We start from the raw sequence: 14954 nt of genomic DNA on the forward strand, positions 1-14954 counted from the left end.
AAGTTGTGTAGATGTGGCAGTTTGGGACATGGTTTAATGGTGGATTTTGCAGTGCTGGGTTGGACTCACTATTCCTGAAGGTCTTTTCCAACTTAAACAATTATGGACTCTTGATATGGGTTGACACACATAACTGCAGCATCTGGGCTACTGAGGTAGCATCTTAACATATTAAAGGATGACGTTATACTCCAGCACCTAAAATTCTTGGAATTGTTCTCATGCTTTCATATTTTTGATATTTCCAACTTCAGAAACTTGAATTTTTACAACTTGTATGAGAAGAGCAATTCAACACTGTCTTTTTCTATTTCTGTGTAGGCAGACACCAGCACAGTGTAGTTGGCATCACTACAACAGGGAACAAGGTCTATCCAGCTTGCCTTCTGGGGCCTTCCATAGGGTGTAGAGGTGCTGCCACCTGAGTTGGAGGAAATGAGGCCAGGGGAAGGTATTGCTTGTGCTCAAAGAATTGGGGTATTTTTATGCCCTTTTTATTACCAGAAGGACTCAGTGCAAGGAATGAGAGGGCAAAAGCCATCTGCTTTGATTCTTTTCTTCAGTAGCTATGCTTTCCTGCTGTCTGTCTGAAACCTCTGTCTGTAGCAGCATTTGGCTTTAAGTAGCAGATGAAGGAGTTATTTGGCTCTTTGAACATAAGGAGTACATAAGGAATACATGAGGAGAAGCTGTGGGCAGGCCAAAAGCATTTTGCAAGCCAGATTGGCCCACGGGCTTGCTAGCTGGATTGCTCTGTTCAGGTTGCATAATAAAGTTCAGTGTATAACTGGGCCTCTCTGGGCCTCTTAAAAGGAAGCTTTGACCTTCCTATAAGAATTAAGTTTGATACTTATTAAAATTGGGGGGAAGGGCAAAAGCTGTGATAGATGCCCTGATTCAGCTGACTTGGTTTTACTGCAGAACAAACACACTGCTGGAGAAAGTTGCTTCAGCTGTGGATCAGTCAGCGTTCTACAGTGCTCTCTGGGGGAGCCTCCTCACCAGCCCTGCTGTTCGCTTGCCTGGCATCACTTATGTCCTCTCCCATCTGAACAGGAAGCTGTCCATGGAGGATCAACTCTACATAATTGGCAGTGACATTGAATTAATGGTAATGGTTTAATGGAACAATGGACTTCTAATAAGCAAGTAACAACATTGAAGTTACTTACTTATTATGTAATGTATTTTGGGAAAGGGATTTAGATGTATTCTCTACCTTTGAACTTAGCCTTTGAAGAGATAAAAATGCATGTTTATTACAGCTCCAGTTAAAATGATGTTTTGGTGCATGATAGGATTGTTTCAAAGCTGAATTAATGTATCAGAACTGCTTAAGTTTTGTGTAAGACTTTCCATTCATTATATGCTTCGGCTAAAAGTGACTGAGTTTTGTTGCAAATTTTGGTTTCTTTTTTTTTTTTTGTTTAACTAGAGAATAATTTTGTCTTTTAAATTTAAGATATTCATTGGTCATATAAAAATACAAAATCTGTTTGTATAGTTTAGGGAATCTTTTGATTCCGTTTCCTTAGTGGTGAAATGTTTTATTTTCCTGTTTTATCTTGTTTCATTATTCAAAATAATTTCATTTAGTACTTGTCATTATTTATAAATAACTGTTCTTATTTTTGAGTGCTGTCTTATATCTAACTCCTTAAAATAATAAATAACTATTTTGGGGGGTTCTACCATTACTTCAGGTGGAAGCAGTAAGCACTTCAGTGCAAGATACCAGTGTTTTAGTACAGAGGAGCACATTGGACCTTATCCTTTTTTGTTTTCCTTTCCACATGAGCCAGGTAGGTTATTAACATGGGGGATGAATTGACAAATTCCTAAATGTATGTCACTTCTTAAGTCAGTAGCAGTATTTGGTTGGGTTTTGTTAATGATTTTCTTCAAGCTCCAACAGAGTCACACATAAGTGTTTCTCTGATAGGTTTGGCTATTCTCATGTCACGATCTCTGCTCTTCTGCTTTTTAACTTGATGTGTGAACTTTGCAGTTAAAGTTAACTTCTATGTATGTAATTTGATGAGAAAGCAAATTACCTGTATATTTGCAAGTTTCCAATTCCCAGTGCTCAAAATCTGCAGAAGTTAATCCTCTTAGCACAACAGATTCAGAACACTAGGGAATTGAAAATGGATTTTGGTTTTGGATGAGTGGTTAGCCCTAGTGGTAGTGAGAGATAGACCTTACAACTTCTAGATAACTAACAATAAATACAGTAAAAAAAAATTATGTCCTGTTTTTAAATGATCATGAATTATATAACTCCTAGAGGAAAAATTATACAAGATTGATTCTCATCTTGTTAGAAATTAGGAAAAGCCTGCACTTTCATGTAAAAAATAACTGTGTTCTTGCTTGTGGAAATGATTCATTCACATTTATCAGTTACTATAGGAGTATTTGGAGTGTCTCTATTTAGATACTGAAATGTTGAGGTTATCAGTACAGCAAATTTTCAATATTAAGACTTACACAAGCACTTAAAGTAGTTGAAAAAGTACCTCAATTTCTTTAACTTGGTTTTAAGAATTTTCTTCCAAAGCTTTTGCCTTGTAGTAAAATGAAATGTGCTGTAACAAAAATGAGCTGTTGGTCAAATCTGTTATCTTTGCTGTTCTTCAAGGGTGTGTGTTATTATACAGTGTCTGTTCCAAACAATAATCATAGTTTGGTTTCCTAAGAGCAAGATCATATTGTCTTCTACTATGCTGAATTCAGAAATGTCAAAACATGAACCTAGCTAGATTTTTATGAACATTAAGCTGCTAACATAGAAAAAGTGTTACTTTTAATAGTTAAATTTAACAGTATTTCTAACTTCTTCAGGCAACACGTCCAGACATGATCAGAATTTTGTCAGCAGCCCTTCATGTAGTGCTGCGCAGGGATATGTCACTCAACCGAAGGCTTTATGCTTGGCTTCTAGGTAGGTTTGTATTTCATTCCATTGACCACTGAAAGTGGAGGAAGGATTGTATTTTCCTTAGCAGTGTTTGCACTACTCTATAGAAAGCATCTTGGAAAAATGAAATGAAAAATATGTCTTTCATAAGAAAGAAAGGCACTTTCTCTTTCCATGCACATAGAAGATGAAAAATGTCGTCCTGGAACTCATTCCTGTCATATAAATTGTTGGTGCATTTTCCTCTTGCAGCAATTAAGGGCCACATTCAGGGGTAGAGCCTGGTGTAGCTGGCTCATGGAAATAGGCACTCTGAAACTCTTTCTCTAAAAACATAGAATGGAGAAAACAGAGAACAGGCAATATAGAATGTAAATGATAGCACAACAGTATAGACAATATGAAAAGAATGCAGAAGAGGATTGATATTATAGTTTCAGTATGCAAGCTTTGAACTTCATTAGGTCTTAGTGTGATTGAATTAACAGTTCACCAATCACTTTTCAACACCTTTCTGGAGTAAAAATTGATCAACTGGGAATACAATTCTACCAAATGACATAAAATCAATACAATACAAATTTACATTTTTATATGAAACCAGCAGGTAATCAGAAGAGGGTAGCAAAGAATTTTAGCTATTAGAAGGCTCTTAACTATTCAGGGAATAGTTAGAAGACCAGAGATTAGGAAATTTTAGAAAACACTCTTATTCAGCCTTGTTATTTTAAGAAAATGAAGCCTGTGGTCACATGAATCTGACCTGTTACTCTTTAAACCCATTTTGAAAGTAGTCAAAACCATGGAAGTTCCTAAGTGTGTCCAAGGAACTGCAGACTTAATGGAGAGACATGAAGTGGCTTCTCTACTTGTTATGTTTTGCAGTCTGCTGTTACTCTCTTTGTTTGACTGCCCAGCTCACAGCAAGCTACATTTGTGTGTCTCAGGCTACCCAGAACCCTTTCCAGCAGCTCTTGCACCTTTCCCAGCTGATAGTTAAGATGTCAGAGGCAGGTGGCCTGTGGGGACTGGGGAGAAAAGACTTGAATAGCAAAGAACCCTGAAAGAGAATTGAAATTATGAAGTGAGGGAAGAAGTCAGCAGCAGTGTTTTGCATAAGAGAGTTGGTTATGTTGCTGTAGGAGCTGAAGGGGTTTAGAAGTTAAATATGAGAAAATCCTGGCTTCTTTGGTTAATCATTCCTTAAGACACTGACTTGCAAAGGATTAATCTTTTAAAGGAAGGCAGTGAAATGCAATGCTGTTCTTCATACCTGCATTTTTAAATTTGGGAAAGAAATAGTTTTTAAATTAAACAGTGCAGTCATGTTTCATCATAATTTGATGGATTAGATATGTCCTTTGCTATTATTGAAAAAGGTATTTTGTGTATTTAAAATATCGTACTGCTTTTTTAGTTGGAACCTTCTTTTACAGCTATTTCATGAACATAGTGTCCACTGGAACCCATACAGCTTCAGAGAATACTTTTACAGTGACTTCCAGGTCCTGTGTTGGGAACAGCTACGTCCTCTATTTGCTATATATTTGGACAAACTTTTTGACAATATAGGATTTTTGCTTTTTTTTCTTTGGATGTTGTGTGGCTTTTCTATTATCCTGATATTCTATTCCTAATATAAACATTGCAGGTGGAGATCAGTTATATTGGAAGGCTGTCTGAATTCTGTTGCTCTGTATGACATTGTTGAATTCTGGTGTTTGCTATTTCTTCCTGTTGTTTTACAGCTAGAGGTGCCCTATTAACATTCTCTATGAATAGAAATCATATACATCTCCTTAAATCAGGTTATCTTAAATGTTGTTAACCAATTGATTTTTTTCTTTGTTAAGCCTATTTTTTGTGCAACTAAAAACTTACTGGGAAAAGAAAAGAAACATAGAATACAAAGGTCCATCTCCTTTCTGTAATTCTGAATTAAAAAAAAAAATCTTCTTTCTATGTGCCTTAGTCATGTCAGTGTGTTTTGATGATTTCTCTCTATATATAAAACACTGAATTTTGTGTTATCATTAATATTGAAATGTTTTTGTGCAACAGGTCATGTGTTTTTTTAAGGATTGTGGGTTTTGCAGCATTTGTGAAAATTTTTCTTTTGTACAAGAAGTAATTGGTTGATAATATTACATAAAACTAATTTTTTTATTTGTGTGTGAACTGGTTGTGTGAAAGTATAACTTAGTTTCCCATATTAAACTTATAAAATCATCTTTTTCTTGCCAACATGACTTGGACTTCATATTGGTAAGTTATCAGTGCTAGTGTGTTGTTTTCCAGTTTAAAGAAATTGGCAATATATTCTATTAAACTGCAAATATTTATCTGCTTTGTCCTTTGTTTGCTTGAAGGTTTTGATAACAATGGTGCCCTTGTAGGACCCAGAAGTACAAGGCACAGCAATCCCGAGGAGCATGCTACTTACTATTTCAACACCTTCTCTAAGGAGATGTTAGTCCAGGTAGCTATACAGTGTTTTATTGGGAAGTATGTTTTTATAAACAGATCCTGATCAAAGTTGCTCCAACTTAATCTTTTGAGGTGCAGATGCAATGTGACAATGTAATCTTGTCATCTTGTGTTACTTGTGTCCTATTCTTCTAAAACTTTCTCACTGGAAAAAAGAAGACATGAAATAATGTGTCTCTCTAGAATAGCAGAATGAACAGAACAAATATTAGATTTCTTCCTCTACTTTTCCACAATGACTGAAACATACACGGATGTTATTTGATAATGAACGCAGTACACTGGCACCTGTTCTTTCATGAAACTGAATTGGAGAATTTTCTCCTGTAAATAGGAAACTCCTCTGTATCTTTGGGATCAGAAAAAAAGTTATCAAGTGGCACTCAAAGTCTGTGTTAAAAGGGTCTTTCTCCCTGCTAGGAAAATGGAGCATCATCTGCTCCCTGTTGGCATCCTGGAATAGTTGAGAAAATTGGCAGTTAAACTAGTTTACCCTTAAAGCCTTGCAATGTGAGTTGAGATCTGGTTCTAAGAACTGTACTGCTTTTCTCACAGTAATTGAAATACAGATGTCTTTTAATCTGCTGTGAGTCGGATCTTGAAGTGGGGAAGACATTTTGTCACTAAGGCAAATTGAAAAGGTCAGGATTTTTCTGAGTCAGAACTGTGTTGCTATGTATGGGAATGAGAATGGCAATTCTAACAGTAGTAGCTGACACAAGAGTATTCAGCTTACCCCAGGTCAAAGCTGACACCCAGCACAGAGCTAGCACCTTCAGTTTTATCTGAAAGTTGTGAGATTTTCTGTTCTACTGATGAGGAAGAGACCTCAGAATTGCAATATTTCAGCAGTAAGGACCTCGTTGGCACTCTCTCGTGCTTATCACCCTTCTGCCTTCCTTAGCAGATGATTCAGAAATTATTCAAATGTAAAGGAGAGGCCTGAATGAGCTAACAGTTTCACCTTTACCTTGTTTAAAAAAAAAAAAAAGTGGTGAGCTTTCAGCATTATTTAGGCATGGTTATAGTCTTTTTAAATCTGTCCATCTTTTGAACTTAATCTGTGTCAATAAAACTTTTCTGTCTGAAAAGAGCAAGGACATTTGAATCAGTGCCTTGCCTATACATAATACAAATTACAAATGGCTTCTAAAACCTTCTACTGCCTCTTAAAAGATGTTAAAAGCATTGCTCCTTTCTGCCTTCTCTGGCAGTCTCTTTGTATTTTGTTTTATCCGGTCAACTCATTCACAAATACAATGTACTGAAAATTCTGGCCTTCTAAAGACATATGAAAGTACAGAAGATTCTGCTTTTAAAGTACTTGCTGATAATACCTGATTTGTAGCAGATAGCAAGGCCAAACTGGTTTTCATGGTACTGTTCTTTCTTATATCTTTTTCGGTTTTTCTTTTGTCCTTTTTTTTTAAACCATGTAAGAAACAAACTAGTTCAGACAATCAAATCAGCTGGGCAGAAAACTAAGCAAAACCTGTGGTTGTCTCATGGGGCTTTTTTAAATTTGGCAGGTCTTCCAATTTATATCAAAGTTCTCATTGCTGTTTAGTCAAGAAAGTTTTCATCCATGTAAGTGAGTATATCATAGGACATGATGGTGTTTTATTAAGCCCTTAATAGCTACCTGTTTTATCTTTTCCAATAATTTGTTCACTAGTGTTCATGTCTTCTCTTTTATTCTTAAGAAGTGTTGAGTTATCTGCTTATAATACTTTATTTTGATTTTAAATAAAATAAAAGTTACCAAGTTCTGTTCCACAGAACTATTCACAGAAAGATAAAGTTCAGAGATTTTAACAATGGGAGACTGAGCTGCATTGAGATGAAATAGTGGTCTCCATTACAAAGAATTTTCCCTTTTATTGCTTTCTAGCTTTCTTTTTGTTTTCCTGATAAGTTTTTGCTCTTTGTAGGCAATGGTTGGAATATTGCAAGTTAATGGACAGGGAGAAGAAAGCACATTAATGCAAGACTTAAAGCCTTTTCGAATTCTTATCAGTTTGCTGGATAAGCCTGAACTAGGTAATTTTCATTTATTCTTTTAAAATTGTTTCATGTGGTTTTGCTTTGAAATTTTTTCTCTTTTTATCAAATTGAAAAAGTTATATGCTTAGTATGGGCAGGCTAGCCAGATTTCTTGGATCTTCCAAGCTGTATCTATGTTCTGTATTTAATTTAATGCATTCATCAGATTTACCTCTTACCATTTCTTCTACTTTCTACACAGGAAACAGTGAGTCAAAGTCATAGAACTAACTGCATGTTAGAAGAAATGGAACTGAATATTTTTTATTTCTTTCATCAAATAATGACTTTTACTATTATAAATCCTAGCTATTGCTTTTGAGAATAACCTGTTCTTTCTTCTAATATACACACAGAGATGATAGATAATAACAAGAAAACAGTTAAATTTTTTCAGAAGAACTTATTCAGAGGAAGCTATTTGTTTTTGGTTGTGTAGGTGGTTTGTTGGGATTTTTTTTTTTTGTGTGTTTCTTTTAAATTTTCCTTTCTCTTATTTAAAGTGTTTAAATGTTCTCTTTAGCAGATGAATGCTGAGGACTATGGGACAAAGTATTTACAGCTGAGACTTGGATATCTTGTCTTTTTCTTTGAAATATAGTTTTGAAGGTGACTGAAAAAATCAAAATGATTTTTTAAAATCCATTATCATATTTTTGAGAGTAGGGTAATAAAACCATAAAAGTACAATAATTAAAGAAAAGACTTGGTTAGGACAGAGGAACTACAAGGAATAAAATATCTGTCAGAAATTTGCTGTCTTGTAATTTGTGATTTCTGGGAATCAGTCTAAACGTTCAGAGACAATGTGTATGGTAAGATTTCATGAAGTAGCAAAGCTTTGAGGATTCTTTCAGCAAAATGAGATATAATAAGCTAGAAGGATTTTTGCTTAACTCCATGAGCCTACTCGTACTGAAAGCAGGTAAATGAGGCTAGGAAACACAAAGTAAATGATATCTCAAGCAGGATTACTTTGTAAATTCCTTTCAAAAATAACTCGAGAGTTTTTTCTTCAAAATTGAGGTTTAGCTCAAATCCAAAAGAGGAGCTATTTTATAAAATCATAGAATGTTTTATGCTGGAAGGGACTTTACACATCATCGATTTCCAACCTCCCTGCCACAGGCAGGGAAACCTCCCACTAGATGGTGTTGCTCAAAGCCCCATCCAACCTGGTTTGAACACTTTCAGGGATGGGGCATCCACTGCTTCTCTGGGCAGCCTCTTCCGCTGCCTCATTACCCTCTGGATAAAGATTTTTTTCCTAGTAATCTAAATCTCTCTTCTTTTAGTCTAAAACTGTTCCCCCTTGTCCTATTACCCTCTGCATGTATAAAAAGTCTCCCTTTTTTTTTTTCATAAGCCCTATGTAAGTACTGAAAGGCTACAATGAGATCTCTCTGAAGCCAGGCTGAACAAGCCAAATTATCTCAGCCTGTCTTCATGGGAGAGATGTTCCCACTCACTTGCTGTCTTTGTGGCCCTCCTCTGGACCAGCTCCTGCAGGTCCATGTCCCTATGTTGGGCATCCCAAAGATGGATGCAGTACTCCAGGTGGGGTTTCACGAGAGCAGAAAAAAAGGTCAGAATCACCTCCTTTGGTTTGCTTTTTCAATGCAGCCCAGGCTGCAGTTGGCTTTCTGGGATGCAATCTCACACTTTCAAAAACACTTTCAAAAAGTACCATACAGACTAGCTGTATGTCCTGGACTAAAGAAAAAAAACTTGCCTCAAATTAAAAGGGAGGATGATGGTCAAAATATTTTATCTTGTATTTGCATTTAAACATTTTGAGTGTATTGTCCAAATGCTAACAGTGTGAGATAGCTTAGGAGTATTTCAAAATGTTTGACTGGAAGCCACCTCTGGTCAAGAATCCATGAAGTCCATTTACATGTTACTGAGCTAATAAAAGGGGTGTGTTGGCTTGAGCATGAGTGTACTGCTGTAACTGCACAGCTTTTGAATTTGTGTTTGTATCCAGCTGCCATTGTGCACACATTGAACATAGGGCAAAATAACCCTGCTTATGTTTTGTGTACTCCCAGGCACTACAGTTGTGTCAGTGTTTCTGGAATGCAAACAAACCAAACTTCCTGATATTCAGGTAGTTTGAGATTGAACAAGAAGAAATTTTGTGGTTTCAGTGACCAAAGCTAGCTAATGATTCTAAGAGCTTTCACCTGTGAACTATTGACAGTGTTACAAGGCAAGAGTGTGACTGCTGGTATTTCTCCCTAGGCCCTGCCATCCTAGAGGATGTATTGATTGAAGTGTTTAGAACATTATATACACAATGCAAAACAGAACTGGAGCTTCAGACAGAGCCATCGTTCAACAAAGATCACACACAGCTAAGCAGGTAAATAATGATTATAATGTATTATGTATTAAATAATACATTTTTGTTGCTGGAACCATGTCTGTGAAGCCTGTGAGACTGAGACATGTTTTCTTTATGATACAGGATATATTGACATTAATTGCAACTTCTATGTTCAGTGCAAAGGTGTGAAGTGTCTGGCTTTATTATTTTTTCTTTTATATTTAGGTATGTCTTATTCCTTATCCATGACAAAAATGCTTATTTGATTGATTGTAATATTTTTTATATCTGTATTCTTCAAAAACAAAATGGACTGATGAGTTTTCTTGTAGTAGAAAAATGAAGACTGCAACAAGAGAGCTGGGTGAGTGGGGTATTAAGTTTCAAGATTTGAGTTTAATATTTTGAAAGGTGGAGAGGAGATGGGTTTTCAAAGCTGGAGAGGGGTGAAAATAGTTGTAGGAATGATTATGGTAAAAACAGATCTATTAAAAATGTAGTTAAAAGACAAATACTAAAGAAAGGATAGAGGAGGAGCCTAGCAACTGGGAAAAGACATTGGTATGAGCAACCTGCCAATATCCTGAGCCCTTGAGCAACAACTACTTGTAGGGATGAGAGGAGAATAATTTGTCATTGTTACTTGACAGTGGGTAAACTCACAGTGATGTGTAGTTATATAACTTGGAAAAAAGTATAAAAATATGAAATGTTCTTTTTTATTTTCTTTCAGCAAACTGAGAGAAAACAAGAAAACAGCAGAATTGATTAAAACTGCCAATCTTCTTTTCAATTCCTTTGAGCCTTATTATATGTGGGATTACATTGCTCGTTGGTTTGAAGAGTGTTGTAGGTAAGTGATAATATTTAATCTCTCTGTGTGTAAAGTTGAAGTTAATTGTTGTTTTATATACTTTTTTCTTCAAAGAAGTCAGTCTCATGAGATCATTTACCCTGTATCCTCCCATCCCTCTAACTTTGGTCTTTTGTCCAGTTTTCATCAGATGTGATTGTGGGTCTTAGCAACTTGAGTTCTCACAAGCTCAGCATCTGGGTTAAATCAAGAGATGGAATTGTGCTCTCTGCTGGAGGGGAGACTCCAGAGTGATCACAAAGCTAGTTTTTGTTGTGTCTTGCCAGTACAGGATTACTCATTGTACAAATTGCTTTTGGTAAAACTGGCAGATTTGCTAGGCACCTGATGTGTTGTCATTTGTCCGGCTCCCTTAGGGGAAAATGAAGGATGGGAATCCTGTGCATGATAAGGAGAAAGTAGCAAACCATAAATCAGGGAAAATTGAAGATATTAACAGGAGTGTAGGGGATGAAAGGGACCCCACAGAAGAGCAGGGGTTTTGCTGTGGCAAGAGGTAGATGATACAGAGATGTCAAATGAAATATGTAGAATTTTTTTTTATTGCTTATGATATTATCTGATAAAGTATTAAGATACTTGGACATGAATTTTTCTATGAGCCAACACTGTGCTGTTATAAATAAAGAAAACCACTTCTTGGGCTGCATTATGAGGGCCATGTGCAGCAGATGAAAGGAAGTTATTTTTCCTTTCACTTAGTGTTTCTAAGGAGAGATGTGGAATATTGTGTCCAGCTTTGGGCATGCCATCTGAGGAGAATTGTTGAGAAGCTGAAGAGACTCTAGTAGAGAAACTGCTAAGCTGGTCAGTTATAGGATACTACACTGAAGGTTGAGATAGGTGAGCTGGTTTAATCTGGCAAAGAGGGAAATTGAATGGCACTCTATGACTTCCTGAAGGGCATTTGCAAAGTTCATGTAGTTGTACTTACAGAGGACAGCAGCAAGTGCTCACTCAAGTGGTAAGGTTGGACTTTGAGAAAAGATTTGCTAAGAACAAATTTATGAAAGAAGTGGAACAGTGAAACCTGTGGAGCTTTCTTGTGAGATTTCCATAACTCTGCTAGATAAAACTGTGGATGAATTTATCTAGTGATTTTAGCAGTCCTGCTCAGTGTGACAGGTTGATTTAGATGTCTGTGCCTTGATCTTTGTGTGTTGGGCTGAATTACTAACATATGGAAAGTCATCTACAGCCAGCTAACATGCAGTTGAGTATTTCACTACAAATAAGTAGTTTACCTGTCAACATGGATACAAAATTGCCTTATAAATTAATGAAATCTCTAGAATTGTTTTTATTTTGTTTTTTTCCTACATAAGCTGCTGTATTTAAGCTTTTTTTCTTCCATGCTCAATTTTCTGTAGCTTGAATTTCCTTATTTTATAAATTAAGACTCTTTGTTTTACACCAAAAGCCTGGCTACTGCTTTTTCTGAAAGTAAACTTAACAGTAAAATGAGAAATTGCATATTGGTTTATAGTGATTATCCCCAATATATACAGCTTTGTATTAAATTACAGAAATATGGTCAGTGTAAGGCAGTTGGGGAAATATTGTGAAACCCTATTTGAATTTTGCAGGAGGACTTTACATGCCAGACTTCAAACTGGGCCTGGAGGTGATAGTGAGCAATCTGAGTTACCTCTAACAAATTTCTGCTTGTTAGTGGATTTTTTGTTGGATATTGTTTCCTTGGTAAGAATTGCTTTATTTATTACTAACATTGGGATTCTGTATATTTACAATCTGCAGAAATACTATGTATACTTTATTAATTGCTTTTCCTGAAAATATATTGACATTAAAAGAACTTTTTGATTCATTGTATAATTCTTGGTTAGACCTAACTGAAATAGGTTTTATGATGCTTATACCTGAAAATTTTAGTCTGTCCTCATTTTCTTTTCTGTGTATTCATTGCAAGTATAGTCTTTTGTAGTTTGATATGCTAGTTTAAATGTGCAGCTTTCTTTTAAGGATCTTTTAAATGTCATGATAAGATGTATCTTCTTTTTTCTGTTGTCATTGCTTAATGTAGCAAAGACTGTTGGAACTGTTTTTTCTATAGCTGTCTTTCCTCAATTCTTTGCTTTCTCATTTCAAAGCCTACTAGAAGTATGAGAGTGCTGTGTCAGGTATGGCAATCAGCCTGTTTTTCCTTTAGTTCTTAATAGCTTGTTTATCTTTCATTCTTAAACTTTTATCTTAAGATTAATCAAGTAATAATAGCAGTCTTCAGCCTTCATACGGTGTTTTTAATGTATTTGTTGTGTAATGAACAATATATACTAGTTTGAAAAAGAGCTAAATACATTTCTATTTGTTTGTTATCCAACTTTAAAGTTAATTTTGTAAATTTTTTTTTAGTAAAGCATGTGTTTCTTATTCTTGGATATTAAGATATTAACTTTGCTTTTTCCATGTTTGTATGTTTGGAACACAGTTAAGCAAATGATGGGTAGCTCTGTTATAGAAAATAAATTTCAGGGTGGAATTTGGTGTGACAATTAACAAGTTTTTATCATTACTACTCCTATCACTAGGAGACTTACATTGAAATACAGACAGAACATTTGCCTCAGCTGTTGCTCAGGATGATTTCTGCATTGACAAGCCATCTTCATACTTTGCACTTGTCTGAGCTTACTGATTCTCTCAGACTCTGCTCAAAGATCCTTAGCAAGGTTCAGCCTCCACTGCTCTCTGCTGGTACAGATGGTATCCTGCAGCTTCCTACTGGACACAGCAGCTCCATCAAAGAATGGGAAAATAAAAAGGTAACTGATTAGGTTTTACATCTTGGAAAATGCCTACTTATGTGGAAAAAAAACCAAAACGGGCTTTCTAAGCCTGTGTTGAACACCCTACAAGACTTTGATTAGATTTAGATACCACAATATATCTGAAACCTGTAAGTTATCAAAATAACTTACACTTGTGGTAAAATTTCTTGATTCTTAGGGGCTTTTTCCCAGATTTAATATTATATATGTATAAATCACTTCAGAATCAGGGCCTAAGAGCTAATCAACTAAAGTTTGTAATGCACTTCAAGAGTATGAAGTAAAATAACTGGACTGAAAAGAATTCATCATTTTGGTTAAGTATCAGGCATATGTAAATTCTCCTCTCACCCATTTTATGTGCATTGGTTTAATACCCATCACATATTTTACTGTCACTGTTCAGTTCCTAGAATAACTTATTAAAGAAATAAAATTAACCAGCCAGCAGCTATTTCTCTTTTAACTTTGTCCAGTTTGTTCTATGCAGCTATGGTTCTGTGAGGTATATTAAGTGACATGCCCTGAAATCCTTGTTTTCCAGCTGAAGAAACTTTAGGAGCATCATAGAATAAATTAGGTTGGAAGTGACAGTTGCAGGGCACTGCTCAAAGCAGGGCTGATTTCAAAGTTAGATTTTACTTTAAAGCTAGGTCATGTCACTCAGGATGATATTTGTCTTAATTTTGAATATCTCCAAGGATGAAGTTCCACGACTTCTCTGTACAGCTTGTTTGTTTACACTGTTATTTATTCATAATTTCCATTGTTGCACCTTGTGTTGGTTGCCTTGTGTTTTTTCACTGTGGATTTCTGGGCGTATCTCCATTTTTTCCCACTGCCTAGTGGGAACTCACAGAGAGCAATAAAGCCGTTTTCACCCCCTCCACAGCTCTTAGCATTCTTTTAAACTGAGTAAATCCAGCTCTCTGACCATTCCTTCTATGTCAGGAGCACCTGTGCTGACTTTCCATTGGGCATACTCAGTAAATCAGTTTCTTTTGTACTAATGAATGCAAAATTGGATACAATATGCTGGTTGTAGATCTAAAACTGCTGAGCAGAGAGGACTAATTACTTCCCTTGATTTGGTGTCAGTACTTTTGCTGGTACAGTCCTAGATGTGACTAGTCTGCTTCATCAAAGGAGTCCACTGCTGGCTCATGTTAGAATTCCAGCATCCTATATTCAGGATCCTATCCTTATTCTTTCTAGCTAATTGATGCCTGTCTTTTAGATTGTATTTTGTAAAATGAGATCATCATTTATGTCTCTTCAAGTTTTTAGTACATAGCTTTCACTGTTTTCTGCAGTAATGTCTCAAACTTCCATTCTTATTGCATCTCTGGTAAAGCAAGATGCTATTCACTGTAAATTATAATGTCATTGTTTTTATTTATTCATGAAAAAGTTTTTTATAGTATTATGTAATGCTCAAGCTCTGTGTTTAACACAGCTAGTGATTAGAGTCAAAACAACTTCTGAGCCTGTTGGGTGTCAGGCAACTTCTGC

At 35.8% G+C, this 14954-nt stretch overlaps 1 protein-coding gene across 9 annotated transcripts in view; it reads left to right on the top strand.

Moving 5' to 3' along the window:
- DOP1A (DOP1 leucine zipper like protein A) overlaps nt 1-14954 on the top strand; it is a 59354-nt gene that overhangs the window by 15454 nt on the left and 28946 nt on the right. For 6 of the 9 annotated variants that reach the window (XM_079326664.1, XM_079326671.1, XM_079326668.1 and 3 more), the window contains exons 5-14: nt 922-1111; nt 1704-1802; nt 2845-2944; nt 5290-5399; nt 7339-7447; nt 9695-9815; nt 10513-10632; nt 12240-12354; nt 12765-12794; nt 13203-13436. In XM_079326664.1, coding sequence (XP_079182790.1) covers nt 922-1111; nt 1704-1802; nt 2845-2944; nt 5290-5399; nt 7339-7447; nt 9695-9815; nt 10513-10632; nt 12240-12354; nt 12765-12794; nt 13203-13436 — 1228 coding nt within the window. Of the gene's footprint in view, nt 1-921; nt 1112-1703; nt 1803-2844; nt 2945-5289; nt 5400-7338; nt 7448-9694; nt 9816-10512; nt 10633-12239; nt 12355-12764; nt 12795-13202; nt 13437-14954 lie in introns of those variants that run through there. The other 3 variants (XM_079326669.1, XM_079326670.1, XM_079326672.1) reach the window with 2 other exon arrangements.

The sequence above is a fragment of the Erithacus rubecula genome (assembly GCF_903797595.1).
Source record: "Erithacus rubecula genome assembly, chromosome: 2".
In the NCBI taxonomy this organism is placed as follows: Eukaryota; Metazoa; Chordata; class Aves; order Passeriformes; family Muscicapidae; genus Erithacus; species Erithacus rubecula.